Source organism: Scardinius erythrophthalmus (assembly GCF_964197995.2).
Source record: "Scardinius erythrophthalmus genome assembly, chromosome: 23".
In the NCBI taxonomy this organism is placed as follows: Eukaryota; Metazoa; Chordata; class Actinopteri; order Cypriniformes; family Leuciscidae; genus Scardinius; species Scardinius erythrophthalmus.
In genome coordinates, this window is record NC_138243.1 from 23,063,148 (window position 1) to 23,078,083 (window position 14,936).

At 37.2% G+C, this 14,936-nt stretch overlaps 1 protein-coding gene across 4 annotated transcripts in view; it reads right to left on the minus strand.

Annotated features, from left to right (window-relative positions):
- The window catches only part of nipblb (NIPBL cohesin loading factor b), a 36,872-nt gene extending 23,787 nt beyond the window's left edge, over nt 1-13,085 (minus strand). For 2 of the 4 annotated variants that reach the window (XM_081354795.1, XM_081354793.1), the window contains exons 1-9: nt 12,763-13,085; nt 7,199-7,342; nt 6,724-6,889; nt 6,538-6,638; nt 5,471-5,579; nt 5,157-5,308; nt 4,709-4,857; nt 4,494-4,575; nt 1,594-2,133 (exon numbers count right to left, since the gene is read on the minus strand). In XM_081354795.1, the coding sequence (XP_081210921.1) occupies nt 1,594-2,133; nt 4,494-4,575; nt 4,709-4,857; nt 5,157-5,308; nt 5,471-5,579; nt 6,538-6,638; nt 6,724-6,889; nt 7,199-7,262 (1,363 nt within the window). In that variant the 5' untranslated portion in view covers nt 7,263-7,342; nt 12,763-13,085. Of the gene's footprint in view, nt 1-1,593; nt 2,134-4,493; nt 4,576-4,708; nt 4,858-5,156; nt 5,309-5,470; nt 5,580-6,507; nt 6,639-6,723; nt 6,890-7,198; nt 7,343-12,762 lie in introns of all 4 variants that reach the window. The other 2 variants (XM_081354794.1, XM_081354792.1) reach the window with 1 other exon arrangement.
- Between the last annotated feature and the right edge of the window lie 1,851 nt (nt 13,086-14,936).

Here is a 14,936-nt window from a genome sequence, read left to right on the forward strand (position 1 = left end):
GCAACTCTACTGAAAACACCTAGCTGTGAGCGCTTGAGCACTGAGGCAGCGCAGCATTGGTTCTTTTCAGTTGTGACGCTTTGGTTGCTATCATACGGAATATCCGCGGAAGTGTTATGAGTATCTGATTTTGCAGTCTGTTTGTTTCTTAATATAAAAATGTCAATACAATGTAAATTATTTGCTCTGGCTCTTGTTTTAAATGATTTTGTTTCCGTTGTTGTGCTGCTTGTTGTGCCGTTGTACAAGCAGGATTTGGCGGTTGATCGGTGTGGTATTTGTTTTGCCGCTCATCCACTGTGATTGGACAGCTGAGTAAAAGTAGGGCTGCACGATATATTGAAATTATCGAAATATTGTAAATGTAGGCTACATAAGCGAATGGCTTGCGATATCTGAATGATTTTAATAGGCTACTTCTACTTGATGTTAAAAAGAGTTATTAAGCTCAATAAGCTGCAGAAAATAGCTCATTGATGTACTCGCGCTGTCTGACACCGAGTATTCACCAACACAGTCAGTAATGTCTTAAGAGAACATAAACGTTGGGAAAGAAATCGGATGTGTCAACAGGATCCATGCAATAGGTCTTAAAGTGACAGCAGCCTAATACAGTATACCTATAACATATAAAAAACAAAAGGAAAAAATAACTCACTGCTCTTGACTGAATAACTTTGTAGCTTTAATATGAATCAATGTGTATTTAATTAATGTGAAGACTATGTAGTTTATTTTTTACATTTGATTATTTAGTTTCTGTATTGTTTCTCACTTGAATACTACTGTTAAATAGAACTAATGTAGTCCTACCTGACAAACTTAAAGCAAAGTTTATTTCATTTGTATCTTTGTTTTATTGTATTTGTCCAATTGTTTGTAGTTTGTCTCTGTTCTTATTTTTAATAACAAATATAAATTAAAATGCCAAAAATAACTAATCATCCACCCCTAGGTTTACCTGGATGGTCTTGATGTAAAGTTTTCAGGTTTATATAACTATATATTACAAAGTTGAGCAAAGAGTTGTTGGTATTTAAATCGTTTTTTGTTTTTTTTTTACATTGATGTTCAAATGACATTGTCAGATTTGTGCCATAAATTTATGTAATGTTAAAACACTGCTGTTCACTTTCAGAAGTTGAAGTGATACTTTCCTTTCCCAGAAAGAATGTGAATTTATTGGTTATATCATTTTCATTTTTAAATATATTTAAATTAATTTTACACACTTAAAGCAATATCATATTGTATATCGCATTATTAAACAAGATAAAGTATATACAATTTTTCTTCAATATCGTGCAGCCCTAGTAAAAAGTGACAGCGATGAGCGCTGCGTTTTACCCGAAGTTTAACATTCTTCAAAAAACGATCATTGAGAGAAATTGAAAAAAATCCTCAGCCTCAGGAAAAAATGCTTTTGTGGACACACGGCCTAAGGTGTTACTTGCTGTTAACAGTTATGATTCTGAGCGTTGATAGTTACATCTTTACAAGCACCACTAATAAAAGCTTCCATACAGATTCATGCATTTAGATTAATTGATCAAAAGCATGCACGTCAAGTGATAAAAAGAAAATAAACACAACCTTTATCTTGAACTTCCTTAGAGCAGCGTTCTCGTTCTATAGCGGATTCCCTCTCAATCCTTTCGATCTCAGCAAGAGCGTCCAGTTCTGCCTCGTCGTAGGGGGTTCCACTAACGACCCCAGGTTGCTTGGCTGCAAGTGCCCCAGTGTTCTGTAATACAGGAACCTGCTGGTAGGCCGACTGCTCCCCCGAAAGACACTGGCCAGCAGAGAGCCGCTCCTGGGGGTTCCGATGGTATGGTAAGCTATTGCACGATAGCTCGTTCTCAGCGTCTGAGCCATGCTCTAGCGCCGACAACGGCTCAGCTGATTGCTCCGTCTCAGATGACTTCACTCGAGACAACTTTATCGTTAGCTTTGTGGAGTCTTTAGTGGGCGAGCTGACAATGTCATACATGGCACCTTTCCCCCCCTCCTCTTTCATTAACTTTTTCTGCTTCTTTTTCCGTTCAGGCGAGTCCAACAGGAGGTCAGGAGCAGCATCTCTTGGAGAGGTGTAGGGTGGAGGAGACTGAAGAATCAAGGGTGGCCGAGATCCAACTGAAATTGAAACAACAAAGAAGAAAAACTTCAGTGTAAATGTTTTGGTGTAAAACATTTTGTCAGAGTTTTTTTTTGTTTTTTTTTTAGGGTTGGAGCAACTTCTGCATCTTTGCACGCCCTATCACACTCACTTATCCAATTGTTAATTCTGACATCACACATCTCAGTTTCCTGGTCCAAACACTCTACCAGATCCCAAAAGCAAACAAAATACGGAGCTAATATAGTCAAGTCACATTGATTTATATAGCGCTTTTTACACTAGCGCTTTAGAGAGATAACAGGAAAATAATGCAACAAAGTTTGTTTCCAGAAGAAAATAGCATCACACTCCAGCTTAAGTAAGTTCAGTGATGTTTAATTTTTTTTTTTTTTGAACTGTGTTTTTATTGAACTTTTCATTTACATAAAAATAACCAATAAAAAACAAACAAACAACAACAAACAAAAAAAAACAACAACAACAACAACAAGTTAAAATAAATACAGAAGTCCTTGATGTTTAATTTTTGTTGTAAAAAAGTTATTAATTTAGTTCATTTAGAAAACCGTGATGTCTGTATACACTGATGCATACGTGATGAATATACACTGTAATAGTGTGTGCTGTAATAGTACCCAAAAATCATGATCCTCCTAACACTATCTACATACCAAAATCTCAGTTGGCCAAACAGTGATTCATCTTTCATGAATTGTTAAAGGGTTAGTTCACCCAAAAATGAAAATTCTGTCATCATTTACTCACCCTCATGTCGTTCCAAACTCGTAAGACTTTGTTTATCTTCGGATCACAAATGAAAGATATTTTTAATAAATCCTGAGAGATTTCTGTCCCTCCATTGACAGCTACGCAACTACCACTTTGACGCAACAAAAAGTTCATAAAGAGATCGTAAAACTAGTCCATATGAATTGAGCGGTTTAGTCCAAGAGCCACGATCACTACATACATAACATACTTAATTTGAGCTTTTATTCACATATAAACAGTCATCAACACACACATCAGTTATGGTAAACGGAAGCTCAAGCATGCTTGCTTAACGTGTGAGAACCAATGAGGTTCATTCTCACCCGTCAAGCATGTACGGTTGAGCATCTGTTTAAGTTTGCTGATCAATGTTTATATGGGAATAAAAGCATAAATTCAATCTGTTCATCATATAAAGCAATCCTGTCTCTTCATAAAATTTGGAACACTCAATTTATATGGATTAGATTTAAGATTTCTTTATGAGCTTTTTTAATTGTCAAAGTGGTTGTTGCGAAACTGTCAATGGAGAGGCAGAAATCACTCATATTTCTCAAATATCTTCATTTGTGTTCAGAAGATGAACAAAAGTCCTACAGGTTTGGAACAACATGGGGGTAAGTAAATTAAGACAAATTTTTCATTTTTGAGGGTAATCTCACCCTGGTGTCTGGGACACTATATGCCCGAAGACTTTAGTTCTGTCAGGACCACTATCGTCAAATACGATTGACAATTAGCGGTTTGGTTCTGTTCTGGGCAAGAACTCCCTGCGAATCCATGCAGCCTAGCATGGATAAGAGCAGATAGAGCAGCAATAACCCCCCTTAGGGTAAACAGAACCAACATGAATTTATTGCAGATATCATTAATGACAATATTTTAATGTACAACATCATTCGAGAATTTAGTCTGATTCAAAGGGAAATCAGAATACCAAATCCTGACTGGACGAGAGGAGAAGCTGGGGATGGATGAGGGTAATTAGCTTCTGAGAAACGCAATAGCTTCTGATAATACTGAAGGAGCTTATATATGGATGCTGTGATAGGCTTCGTATTCCTATAGGTAGACATGGATCAGCTGAGAGTCAGCTGATGCAAGCTTGACTAACGTGACCTGCCAGAACTAACGCTACGCTTGATTTTACAACACCTTAGTTTTTTTTAAAGATTAGCTTAAATGTGTGCTATAAACAAATAGTGCTCATAAACAGCTGTTCTCAACTAAAACGAGTAGAGGCTTTGACCAGACACAGTATTCCTTACATCACTACTTAAGTCAATGGTATCATTTCTCACAGCTTCTTGTCTCTGAATATATTGTCTTTGGGAACAGCAAGCATACTTATGCTATACATCCACAACAGACAAGCACAAGTGTACGTATAACGTGTGTACATTCAAAATGAAAATAGCATGAATAAATTATTGCATTATCTCACCCGGAGTTGTTACCTACTTACTGTAGAACACAGCTGCCGCTAGTAAACACGATGACGCAAATGTACCCAAAGTACAATGTGAAAAGAGACCAATGGGGAGGAAGGAGAAGCTTAAGAGTTAAAAAATGGTATATGTACAAAAATGGAGGTGCAATCCACCTTTCGGAGTCCCTTCACTTCCAGCAGGAGAGCAGACGGAGCGTACAGAAAAGGAGGCATTTCTCAAAGCGGGGTCACTCTCCTGTGAAAACACAGACAACATGAGTTGTCAACATGAAAAATGTGCCAATCCGGGCCCAATTGAATTAAGAAAAATTAATTTGGAGACTGAAATATTTTTAGGGTTATAAAACCTTTTGTTGGCAAGCACTCACTTCATTTCCGAGTCTCTGGACGATGCTGATGTACTCGTCGTTAGAGCAATGCCTCGCATTGTGGTTGGAGTTGCCCGACACTTGACCAGAGACCTTGTTGTCATGGATGTTTCTCATGCCACTAGGAACTATTGGACTGGATACGGACACTGCAACACACACAAAAAAAAAAAAAAACTCATTCACTGATTTTTATGTGAAAAAATCTCCACTGATTAATCGTTAACAATAAGACCAGGAACATGCATTCATTTTTCGTCGATTTTAACAGCCAGGGATGGTTTCCAGTCATATCATTCAGAAAGGGATAGGATAAAAGAAGATTCACTACTAGCAAATCTTATTAAAACCACTTTTCCTTAAGCCTTGAGGTGTTTTAAGACTACAGACACTGAAAATGGTGACAATCCTCTTGAGGTTCTCATCAGAGAGGAGAGCGTGGACTTACCTTGCTGGATCTGTTGGTGCTGAGGGTAGCTGGGTGGGTGGCTGTACTGCATGTAGCCTGCAGGGCTCTGTGGTGCATATGGGCTGGGCACTGGGCTGTTCTGCTGGGGAATGTACCTGGTACCAGAACCCGCCTGAGGTTGAACATATCGGCTGTCGAGTGAGAGTGGAACTGGTCAGTATTTTGGGTGGAAATGGAACCAGTTTCTTTTTCTGCATATTTTAATTTCTTTATTCACAATGATTGCAGTTAAAATGGTATGCTGTTGGCCATTTACCTATTTAACCCAAATAAAAAGGAAACTGGAACAGTACCTGGGAGGGCTTGGAGTGATAGTGGTTTGCTGGTAGTTTGGCGCCGGACTTCCATGCATGGAATTTGGAGGCATCTTGTACGGTGGTATCATTGGCTGTTGCATTAAACCTTCGAAACATAAAATAAAGAGTCAACAAACCATGGTTTAAAATGTTGACTTCATGTGGCAAGCTGTCTGACTAGAACTCTAACAAGTAAAATTTGTTTTATCTTGGTCAGCAATAAAATAAAATTACATTTTGTGATCCAAATGTAAACTAAATAAACAATATACAGTACAGTTCAGAAGTTTTGGGTCAGTAAGATTTTTGTAAACTTTAGTATTCAAAGAATCCTAAAAAAAAAATTATCATGTTTTTCACAAAAATATAAGGCAGCAGAATTGTTCAACATTGATAATAATAATACATTATTACTGTTTTTATTGCTTTTTTTATTAAAGCTGTTGTCCGTAACTTTTTTCCTGTTCAAAATTGACAATTTATATAATAAGCGAGTACATCATGAATCCATTTTCCAAACTGTGCTTTTGTCTTATCCGGAATTACTACGATACACCTTTAATAAGTGTTTATATTCAGACTATATTAGACAGGTTCAGGTCGTACCACTGCGGAGTAGCCCAGTAACTGCGTGAATCGTCATAGACATAAACAGAGAGAAGTAGCTCTGGCTACAAAGTTCTTCCGCAAAGAGCATGCAGTTCGGTTTATTAACCGCTAGAGCGCCAAAAGTTACGGACTGCGGCTTTAAATAAATGCAGCCTTAGTTAAGCATGAGAGTAAAAATCTTACCGACCCTAAACTTTTAAACGGTAGTGCATACATAGAGCCAAAATGTAAAAAGATTACATAATGGCAGTTTCAAAGGCATTTGATTTAATTTGTCAAATTATAATTGATGTTACCACTAAATAACACTAACTACAGTCTGGAAACTAGGAAAATGGGATTTCTAATCCAGGGAGCTCAAACAGAGGCCACAGAGTAAAAGCATGCCCAGACTAAACAGCTTTATTTCTGCAGTTTCTCCTTACCGCCCTGAACCCCATATCGGGTGGGCGTACTTTTCTCCCTGAAGATATTGGGGTTCCTGGACAGCACCGTCTGTAGCAGTAGAGGCACATCTCCTTCCGGGTCATCACTGCCCAAGTTGTCCTTCAGCTCTCTGCATGCAGAATTACAAAGACGGAATGAGACACACAGATATTTAACATATCATGCAAGATAAACTCATTTGGTGAGGTACCCACATGTGCTCAGTGGACACCTGGTTGAGGCTGTGAGCCAGCTGGGACACGAGAGTGTCGTCCCGCCGGGAAAGCAGACAGCTGACCTCCTCGGCGATCCTCCCATTATAAAGCAGGCTCTTAGTGGTGGTGGCAGGTAAAGGGGAGGGGAGAGGCAGCTGATTTAACACTAAGAAATAAACACAAAAAGATGAGTTATTCCTTATCACAACAGGAGACATGAAATATTTAAATCATTCTTCGGGACTCTCCATTTCGATTCAGGCACAAAGAAATGTATTGCCTTTACAAATCAAGTCCAATTGATTTGAAAGGTACGAACAGACATTTAATCCAAATCTTCAAAAACCCAAACAAAAGAGGACATTCATTAGTATATACTTTTTCAACTGACTTTTGAAGTAATTTTCAAATTTTGATTTTTCAAGCTTCGGATTTGTCATACAAGTTCAGTTAACAAAAAGTTTGCATGACTTACGGTCGGTGAGGCTTGCGATCCCAGCGAGAGTGGTGATAGGAACATGAGGCATATCCCCATTCATGCTGAAGAAGGGCAGGGAGCTCACGTGGATGCACAGGTCGCTCAGTGTCGCTGCTCACTGATCCACCTTTACATCTTTTGCTGCAAGAGGAAAAAGATGACATCATCATCATCATCATTTTCAGCATCCACGAACATTGTAATAATAACAGCGCTTCCCTTTCTGAGATATGGAAACAATAATACAGTGATAGTAATTAAAACACGTTAAAATATTTTATTTAAATCTTATGATACTAAAATGCTTAAGATGAGGACAGCAAGGCTCCACAAACAGGTTTAGTTAATTGTTCATAAATGTATTTATTGTTTAAATCCTTGAAAAATTACCTTTTTAATCTAATTTTCTACATTACCGTTCAAAAGTACGGGTTCAGTAAGATTTTTATTAGAAATCAATACATTAGTTCAGCAAGGATTAACTGAATTGATCAAAAGTGACAGTGAAGACCTTTATAATAATTTACAAAACATTTCTATTTCAAATAAATGCTGTTCTTTTTGAACCATCTATTCTATTCATCAAAGAATCCTGAACAAATGTAGCGTGGTTTCCACAGAAACATTAAGCAAAACATTTTTTCAACACTGATAAGAAATGTTTCTTGAACACCAAATCAGCTTATTAGAATGATTTCTGACAGATCATGTGACACTAACAACTTGAGTAATCTCAGCTTTGCCAACACCAAGACTCTAGTCGATGCGATAGCGTATATCATTTTCACTGCCACTACTTGCATTCATAATAGTTTAATAGCAATAACTTTGCAAACCCCTCGTTTTTCTCATAGCATGACTACTAGCTCAAAATAACTCAATGTTTTGATGTTTGCTAGCATTGACATCTGGAAATTAAGATGTGCAATTTCTAAAAGTATCACCTACTTATCACCTACATAACTATCCACCAAAAACAGTATCAGGTCTTGTGTTCAGTAAAACTCTGATCATTGTCAGGTATACATTACTTTTGTGAACACAATGTTACCATAGCCATATACATAAAAACAAAAAACGTAATTTTGAACTTACCATATGCATTATGCTCAGAACTAAAGAGGTACCAGGCATGGCCAAAACTACATGCGCATCTGCTCATCAAATGGGCTTTATTTTGTAGTTGCCCCTCCCCCTATGCTGCTAGAACTGCCTCCACTACTCTAGGAGGGTTTCCCATCAGGCACTGGGACAGGCTGCAGGAGACACTGTCCTGTTGAAACAGGAAGGTCTTCCCCAGACGGCTGCAACAAATTTGGAAGAAGCTGGAGTTTGGCTTCAGCTGCATTCAGCTGCTCAAGAGCCAATCGCTTCCTCTACTGTAAACCACCAGAGTCTCAGTGAGACTCCAACATCAATTCCAAAACATAAAAGGCATGCAGCTGCCTGTGGATGCCCTGCGTTTACTGCTATAAGAGCAACTGGAAGCAGTAGAATGGAGAAAACATTCATAAAATACAACCAAAGAAGGAAGAAATTACTTGCGAGTAATTGCAAAAACTATTTTTTTCTGATGATAATGGCCTATGTAAACAAGAACAGAGATTGACCTTTTCTTTTTTTCTTTTTTTTTTTAAATACAATATTGATTATTTTTATGTTTAAATGTTCAATAACTGATATTTAGGGATCAGGATAATTTTTCATGTCTTATTTCTGCTTTTTAATTACAATAATAAAAATAGTATATTCTAAATATAAATATAAAATAAATATAATTATTACTATTGATAATAATACTTATTAATAATAATAAAATATTTACAATGCACAATGCTTTTATTATTGCATATTATATATTATGTAATAATAATAATTATTATTATTATCATAATATGCACACATTTTTGTAATCTGAAGAGAATGGATGATTATTATTTGCATTTAGAGATAAATTTGAAGAATCTGCACTTTTAGGTTATTTATTATGATGAACCTTCAGCATTCGATAACATCAGGTACAATTTTTATATAAATAGCAGGACAAAAAACTTACAGAGTAATCCTCTAAGGGTACGCTTACACGACAATGATGGACTAAAAACAGAAAAGTTTTTTCTTGTTGTTTTTCATGTACAGGCAACAACGTAGTCAAAACAGTCCTCGTTCACACTGATCTGCAAAAACGATTAAAAACGCTGTATTAATCATGCCAAGCCAGTAGTTGGCGATGTCACTTTGTAAAGAAACACAAGTACGCTCCTATAGATTGAACGCGTAATACGCATGAGCATGCCGTCACAGTTTTCACAAATTTGTGTTTTTGTAGTTTACACAGAGAGTATAACGGTATCGTTTTCAAAAACTTGCACTTTGAAACATTTTCAAAAGTTTGAGTTTTCAGGCCCTGAAAACTACGTTGTCGTGAGAATGAACGGCCAAAGCACATAAAAAGTTTTCCGTTTATAAGAAAAAAATAATTTGAAAATAAAAACATTATTTAAAAAAAAAAGATGAAATATGTTATTTGTTTATGCTGTGCAGCCTCTTCTTTTCCATTTAATTATAGTCGCCTGATTAGTGAGTCCGTGTGAGTAATTTCATACAACTTTTGAGAAAGGAAAATTGAAAAAATAAAAATGAAGAATTAGGGAGAATCAATTAATTTTGAATAATTTACTGCCATTTTGTGAATATTAGTTAAAGGTGCTGTATGTAGCTTTTCTACCAAAACGAATCCTTTTTTTATTGCCTGTGTGTGAAGGGGTTGTAATCTCACATTAAAATGATCCACTTTGCAGGTTTTGCTATTACCTCGGAAAGCTCCCGAGCCTCTCGCCTCGTCTAGCCTACTGACTTTGCACTCAACAGCGACGACACTGCAACTTATGACATGGACTTATGACTTATGCAACTTATGACATGTCTGATAACACTAAGAAACGACCTGCGCCCAGCAAAACACAGACTCCAACACAAACTCCACATATTGATAAAAAACAAAAAAGAAAAGTTTTTTCTGCTGAAGCTCGTAAGGCCAGACGTGAATCGGATGAACTTCGGGTAAAAAACACGGATCAACATCGGCAGGGCATTTGAATAATGGAGAAACCTTATCTACAAACCTAGAATGTACATTTCCTGAAGAAAATGTGAAGTGGTGCTTGCAGTGACAGAATTCGGCACGGTTGCTAGGGTTCCATACTTATCATGGTACGAGCATGGAGCATTAGTTCAACGTCAAGCTGATTAAAGTAGCCTATTATTGTAACGTTGCAGTGGGAGTTTACCTGAGTTTCCAGCATGTTGTGGGATGCTTTGTGTGTTACGTCCGGTTGCGTCTCAGTCTGGCCGGTACCCACAGTGCTCGCTCATAAATTCGAGCACGCGCAAGAGCACGCGCTTGTAAACTTATTGGTTGCAATCTGAAACATCACCGCTAGAGGCCGCTAAAAACTACATACAGCACCTTTAACCATGTAATCAATAAAAAAGTATCTGCATTCTGATTATGAGTATTTTAAAAAATAGTTATTTTTTGGAATCTGATTACATAATTCAGATTTACATATAATCAGTTAGGCTACTACCCAGCACTGGCTATATAAATAAATATATAAATACACATGACATATCATGGTGCCTTATAGACTAGACAACAGTGCAACAAAACTCGGGAAAAGTGCGACTGTGAAGTTATGTACAGTACAGGAGAAGATTCAATAAAACAAAAAAATATTTTCTTGAGTGCCTATACTTGTTATTACACAAACACTGATCCAAGTACAAATGAAATAAAGTGAACTGAACAGCAAAAGCATCAAATGATGGTGAACTGGTAAGTTATTAAAAAACACTAAAGTTCAGCTCAGGACAATCTCTATCACCTGTTTTTTATTTTATTCTTATTAAAGGTTAGGCTAATACATTAATATTGGTCTGCTATGTGAAAGCTCATTCATAGATTACAGCCACAGCTCAATGTTTCTCCAGCACTAGCTGCTCCAATAAAACACCACAGCAATTTAAACAACCAAATCTGACAGTCTTGTCATAAATGTGAGCGATTTCAACTGTATTCCTTCCTCAGAATCTACTGCAGTGAATCCAGAATCTTGTCAACAGACACAAAACTTTGAATTTACTTTTAGTTTTCAATTTGTGCACATATATGCGACACGAACCGCTAAAGCTAACTAAACCCAAGCAGCATTTCCTTCCTTCATTCATTCATTCATTCCTAGCTGTCAAAATAAATAATCTTATTTTTCAAACCCATAATGTTTTTAAATGAACAAATCTCCAAAGTTCTGTTTAAAACACAAAATATTTAAATATTTAAAAATATATATATATATTTTTTCTATTAAAATACCTTTTAAGATATGAGTTACTGACAGTTTTTTTGTTTATAAAAGAGGTTATTTCATTCTGTTATTTATAAAGCAATATTACTATATATATATATATATATATGAATATTACTAGCTATATCTATATTCAAAGATTGAGCATTATAAATGTGCACAATATTTAATTTGAATACACCTTAATTTGAATATCCTTTACATTCTCTTCATGTCAGAGTTAATTAACAGTAAACGAGCATAGAAATTCTTCGCCTTTGTAAATGAAAAGAATATTGAGCTGCAGGTAAAGGCCTTTACAATTCAATAATTCATTTATATTCCCTTCATGCGACCAGCTAGTTATGAATATTTTGATAACGGTTCTTTTCTGATTATAAATTGTCTCTGATTAATTAAAGGCCAGTATTACAGAACTGTATTGTTTGCTCTTTACTTTGACAGATGCTCAAAGGTTTGCTATAATCCGAGGTTTTGATACCCATTAATGAAACTATTCTGATGTCCAATAAGTGCAGCTCTAAGAAGTGTGTTTAGTTTATTCGGATGGATAACGTTAGCTAATCAGGTTTGCTATCTAATCTAGATGTTTATGTTATTGTTTACTTCGCTAGAAGGTAAATAAGTTGAGCGTGTTGCATTTTTTCTGTCAGACAGTTAATGAGGGTTGCTGTAGTATGACTATTGTTTACTCTGATGGCTAGCAAGTTTGCTCTAATATGAGAGTATTGTTTATTCTGAATTCAAGTTATTAAGGATGGTTCTGGTATGGTTTTGCCTCCTCTGACAGACGCTGAAAGCGGTTTTACTCTAAAAGCACAGTATTGTTTACTCTGATAGAAGGTGAATGAGGTTTACTCTGAGAGGACAGTATTGTTTACTCTGGTCTGCGGAGCTGCAGGCCTGTACGACTCTTATCTCCGGGCTTCGGGTTCAGCTCCACACTTGCATCTCCAGACGAGCCCCCTGGACCGGTTGGGTCCGTTTAAACGGCCCGTTTTGGCCTTTCGCTCGCGAACCATCCGAACCGCGGATTCGCCTGCGGGCCCGCACCGAGCTAACGCGTATGCTAACACTGAGCGAGGGCTGCACAACACTGATAACCTTTCGAAAAGTCCGAAGCACGTCTCACCCCGACGCTTGGCTACTGTGCTCCCCCACTCGGAACAAGCGAAACGGGTCCGGCGCGTTTACCTGAGGCTCTGTTGTTGAAAGCTGAAGGTGGAGGGGTTCGGGCTCGCTGTGTCCCTCTCACAACAATAATCCGGGTCGCACCGCTTCCTCTCACTGCGAACATGAAGACGGACGGGCGGCGGTCATTCCTCTCGTAGGCGCCCGCGGAAGCTCGCACTTTACTCCGGACGATGGCAGAAAGGATTCGGTTCCTAAAGGCTCCTGGGTGCTCATAAAAGAATCCACACAGAGTCACTCTCTCTCTCGCAGAACAAAATGCCGACCGGAAGCACTGCTGCAGGAATGACTCCCTCCACCGGCGCCGAACCAACCAGCAGCGACCCGCCGACTTCCGCTGCCTGCTCTCCTCCCCTTCCCTCCTTCTCCCATCCGCTGCTTCCCATCCTCTCCTCTATCATCCTCCACTCTGCTTTCATCTCCCTCCTCTCTTCTTCTCACTGTAATTCAAATATCTGAGGTGTGTGTTCATTAAACGTGTATACATTTGTATCCCGTGTATACAATTAACGTGGAGCTTTATAAGCAAAATACACCTTTTTAATTAAGGTAATTAAGACTACAGGCAAACCATTGTTTTTTCATGCACAATTTTGGGCTATTTTGCTTCCATAACATGTTTGCTTCCATAAACATTCTTTCAGACTAGTGGAAAAGAAACATCCAAAATACACATTTAGGTGTTTATTACAGTAGCCTATCACACTTGATCTCTTTGTGTCTGTAGCCTACATTTCAATTACAATACTTATTTTTTCTCAAAATTATGTTTTTCTCATGCAGTGATCCAGAAATTTAAACTTCAATTGCACTTTCATGCACCAGACTTTCCAGTTTTATTTTAAAGGTTTTTAGAGGGGTTTGTTCATGACATTATCCTGATTTCTATAACATTTTACTCCCAATAACATGTTGTTTTATTATTATTGTTTAAAGCATTATCTAAAATCCCCTATGTAAAACCTTGAACTCTAGTATGTCACCTAAATTAATTTTGAACCTGGCTTTAATCAGATTTATGGTCTGTAAATATGCAAATTACTGTTTTTTTTATTAAATAACGCCCCATTAGCCCGTTTAACATAACATTTCAGAAAACGTGTAATATAAAATTTAATGAATTCATTTCCTGCAATTAGGCTAATTAACTGTGGAAGTATAGTATCAGTTAAAAATATTCACCAGTGGTGTCTTGCCTTTAACTTTTTAACTTTTTCAACTGATAAAGCTAATTAAACGTTAATTTTTATGAATGAAAATGTGTGTGAATGTAGATATTACACAAAGATTTGACTGAACCAACAGGCTACAGACATCTGGATATGAGTTCAATATCGCCACCTCACGGTACCAAACTAATATTTCAGGCATAATAGTTTTTACATCACCCTGAATATTTCTCAGTTAGCTTCAGTATAGGCACATACCTTAATGTCTTGGCTACAAAAAGGCTTTTAAACATTTCCACCAGGGACAAAAAGATGCAGTTCATTGACCACCCGTTGGCCTTCTGTGACAACATGCCCCAATGACAAGACATATTGTCACACTATATATGGGGCTAATTGTCACTATGAAACCTGCAAATAAATAACGGTTAACATTTTTTTTAGCCTAATTTGAACAGTAAAAAATGGTCATGTGTGACTATGTCCAACTGACTAAAATTTAAATTGGCTAAATGCATTATGCACCGCACTGTCTGTGATTAAAAAGCTCTAATGAAGGAACATTTGTGCTATAGTTAAAGCAGGGATATTTCACCCAAAAATGAAAACTCTGTCATTACTTACTCACCCTCAATTTGTTCAAAACCTGTATGGTTTTCTTTCTTAAGTTGAAAACAAAAGAAGATTTTTTTGAAGAATGTTGGAAACAAAATAGTTGACGATAGCCATCGACTTCCGCAGTATGGAAAAAGGGAAAATTCCACTAGGGCAGTCAATGGCTACTGTCAACTGTACTCTTCAAAATATGTTCTTTTGTGTTCAACAAAAACTTACACAGGTTTGGAACAACTTGAGGAGGGTGAGTAAATTATGACAGAATTTTCCTTTTTTTGGTGAACTATCCCTTTAAGGAAAAAGTTTGCTTGCCTCTGTGTCATAACGTCTTAACTTTGTGCCTTCATTGAAGTGTGAAGTGTAGTTTGACTTCAATGAAGGCACATAGATGTT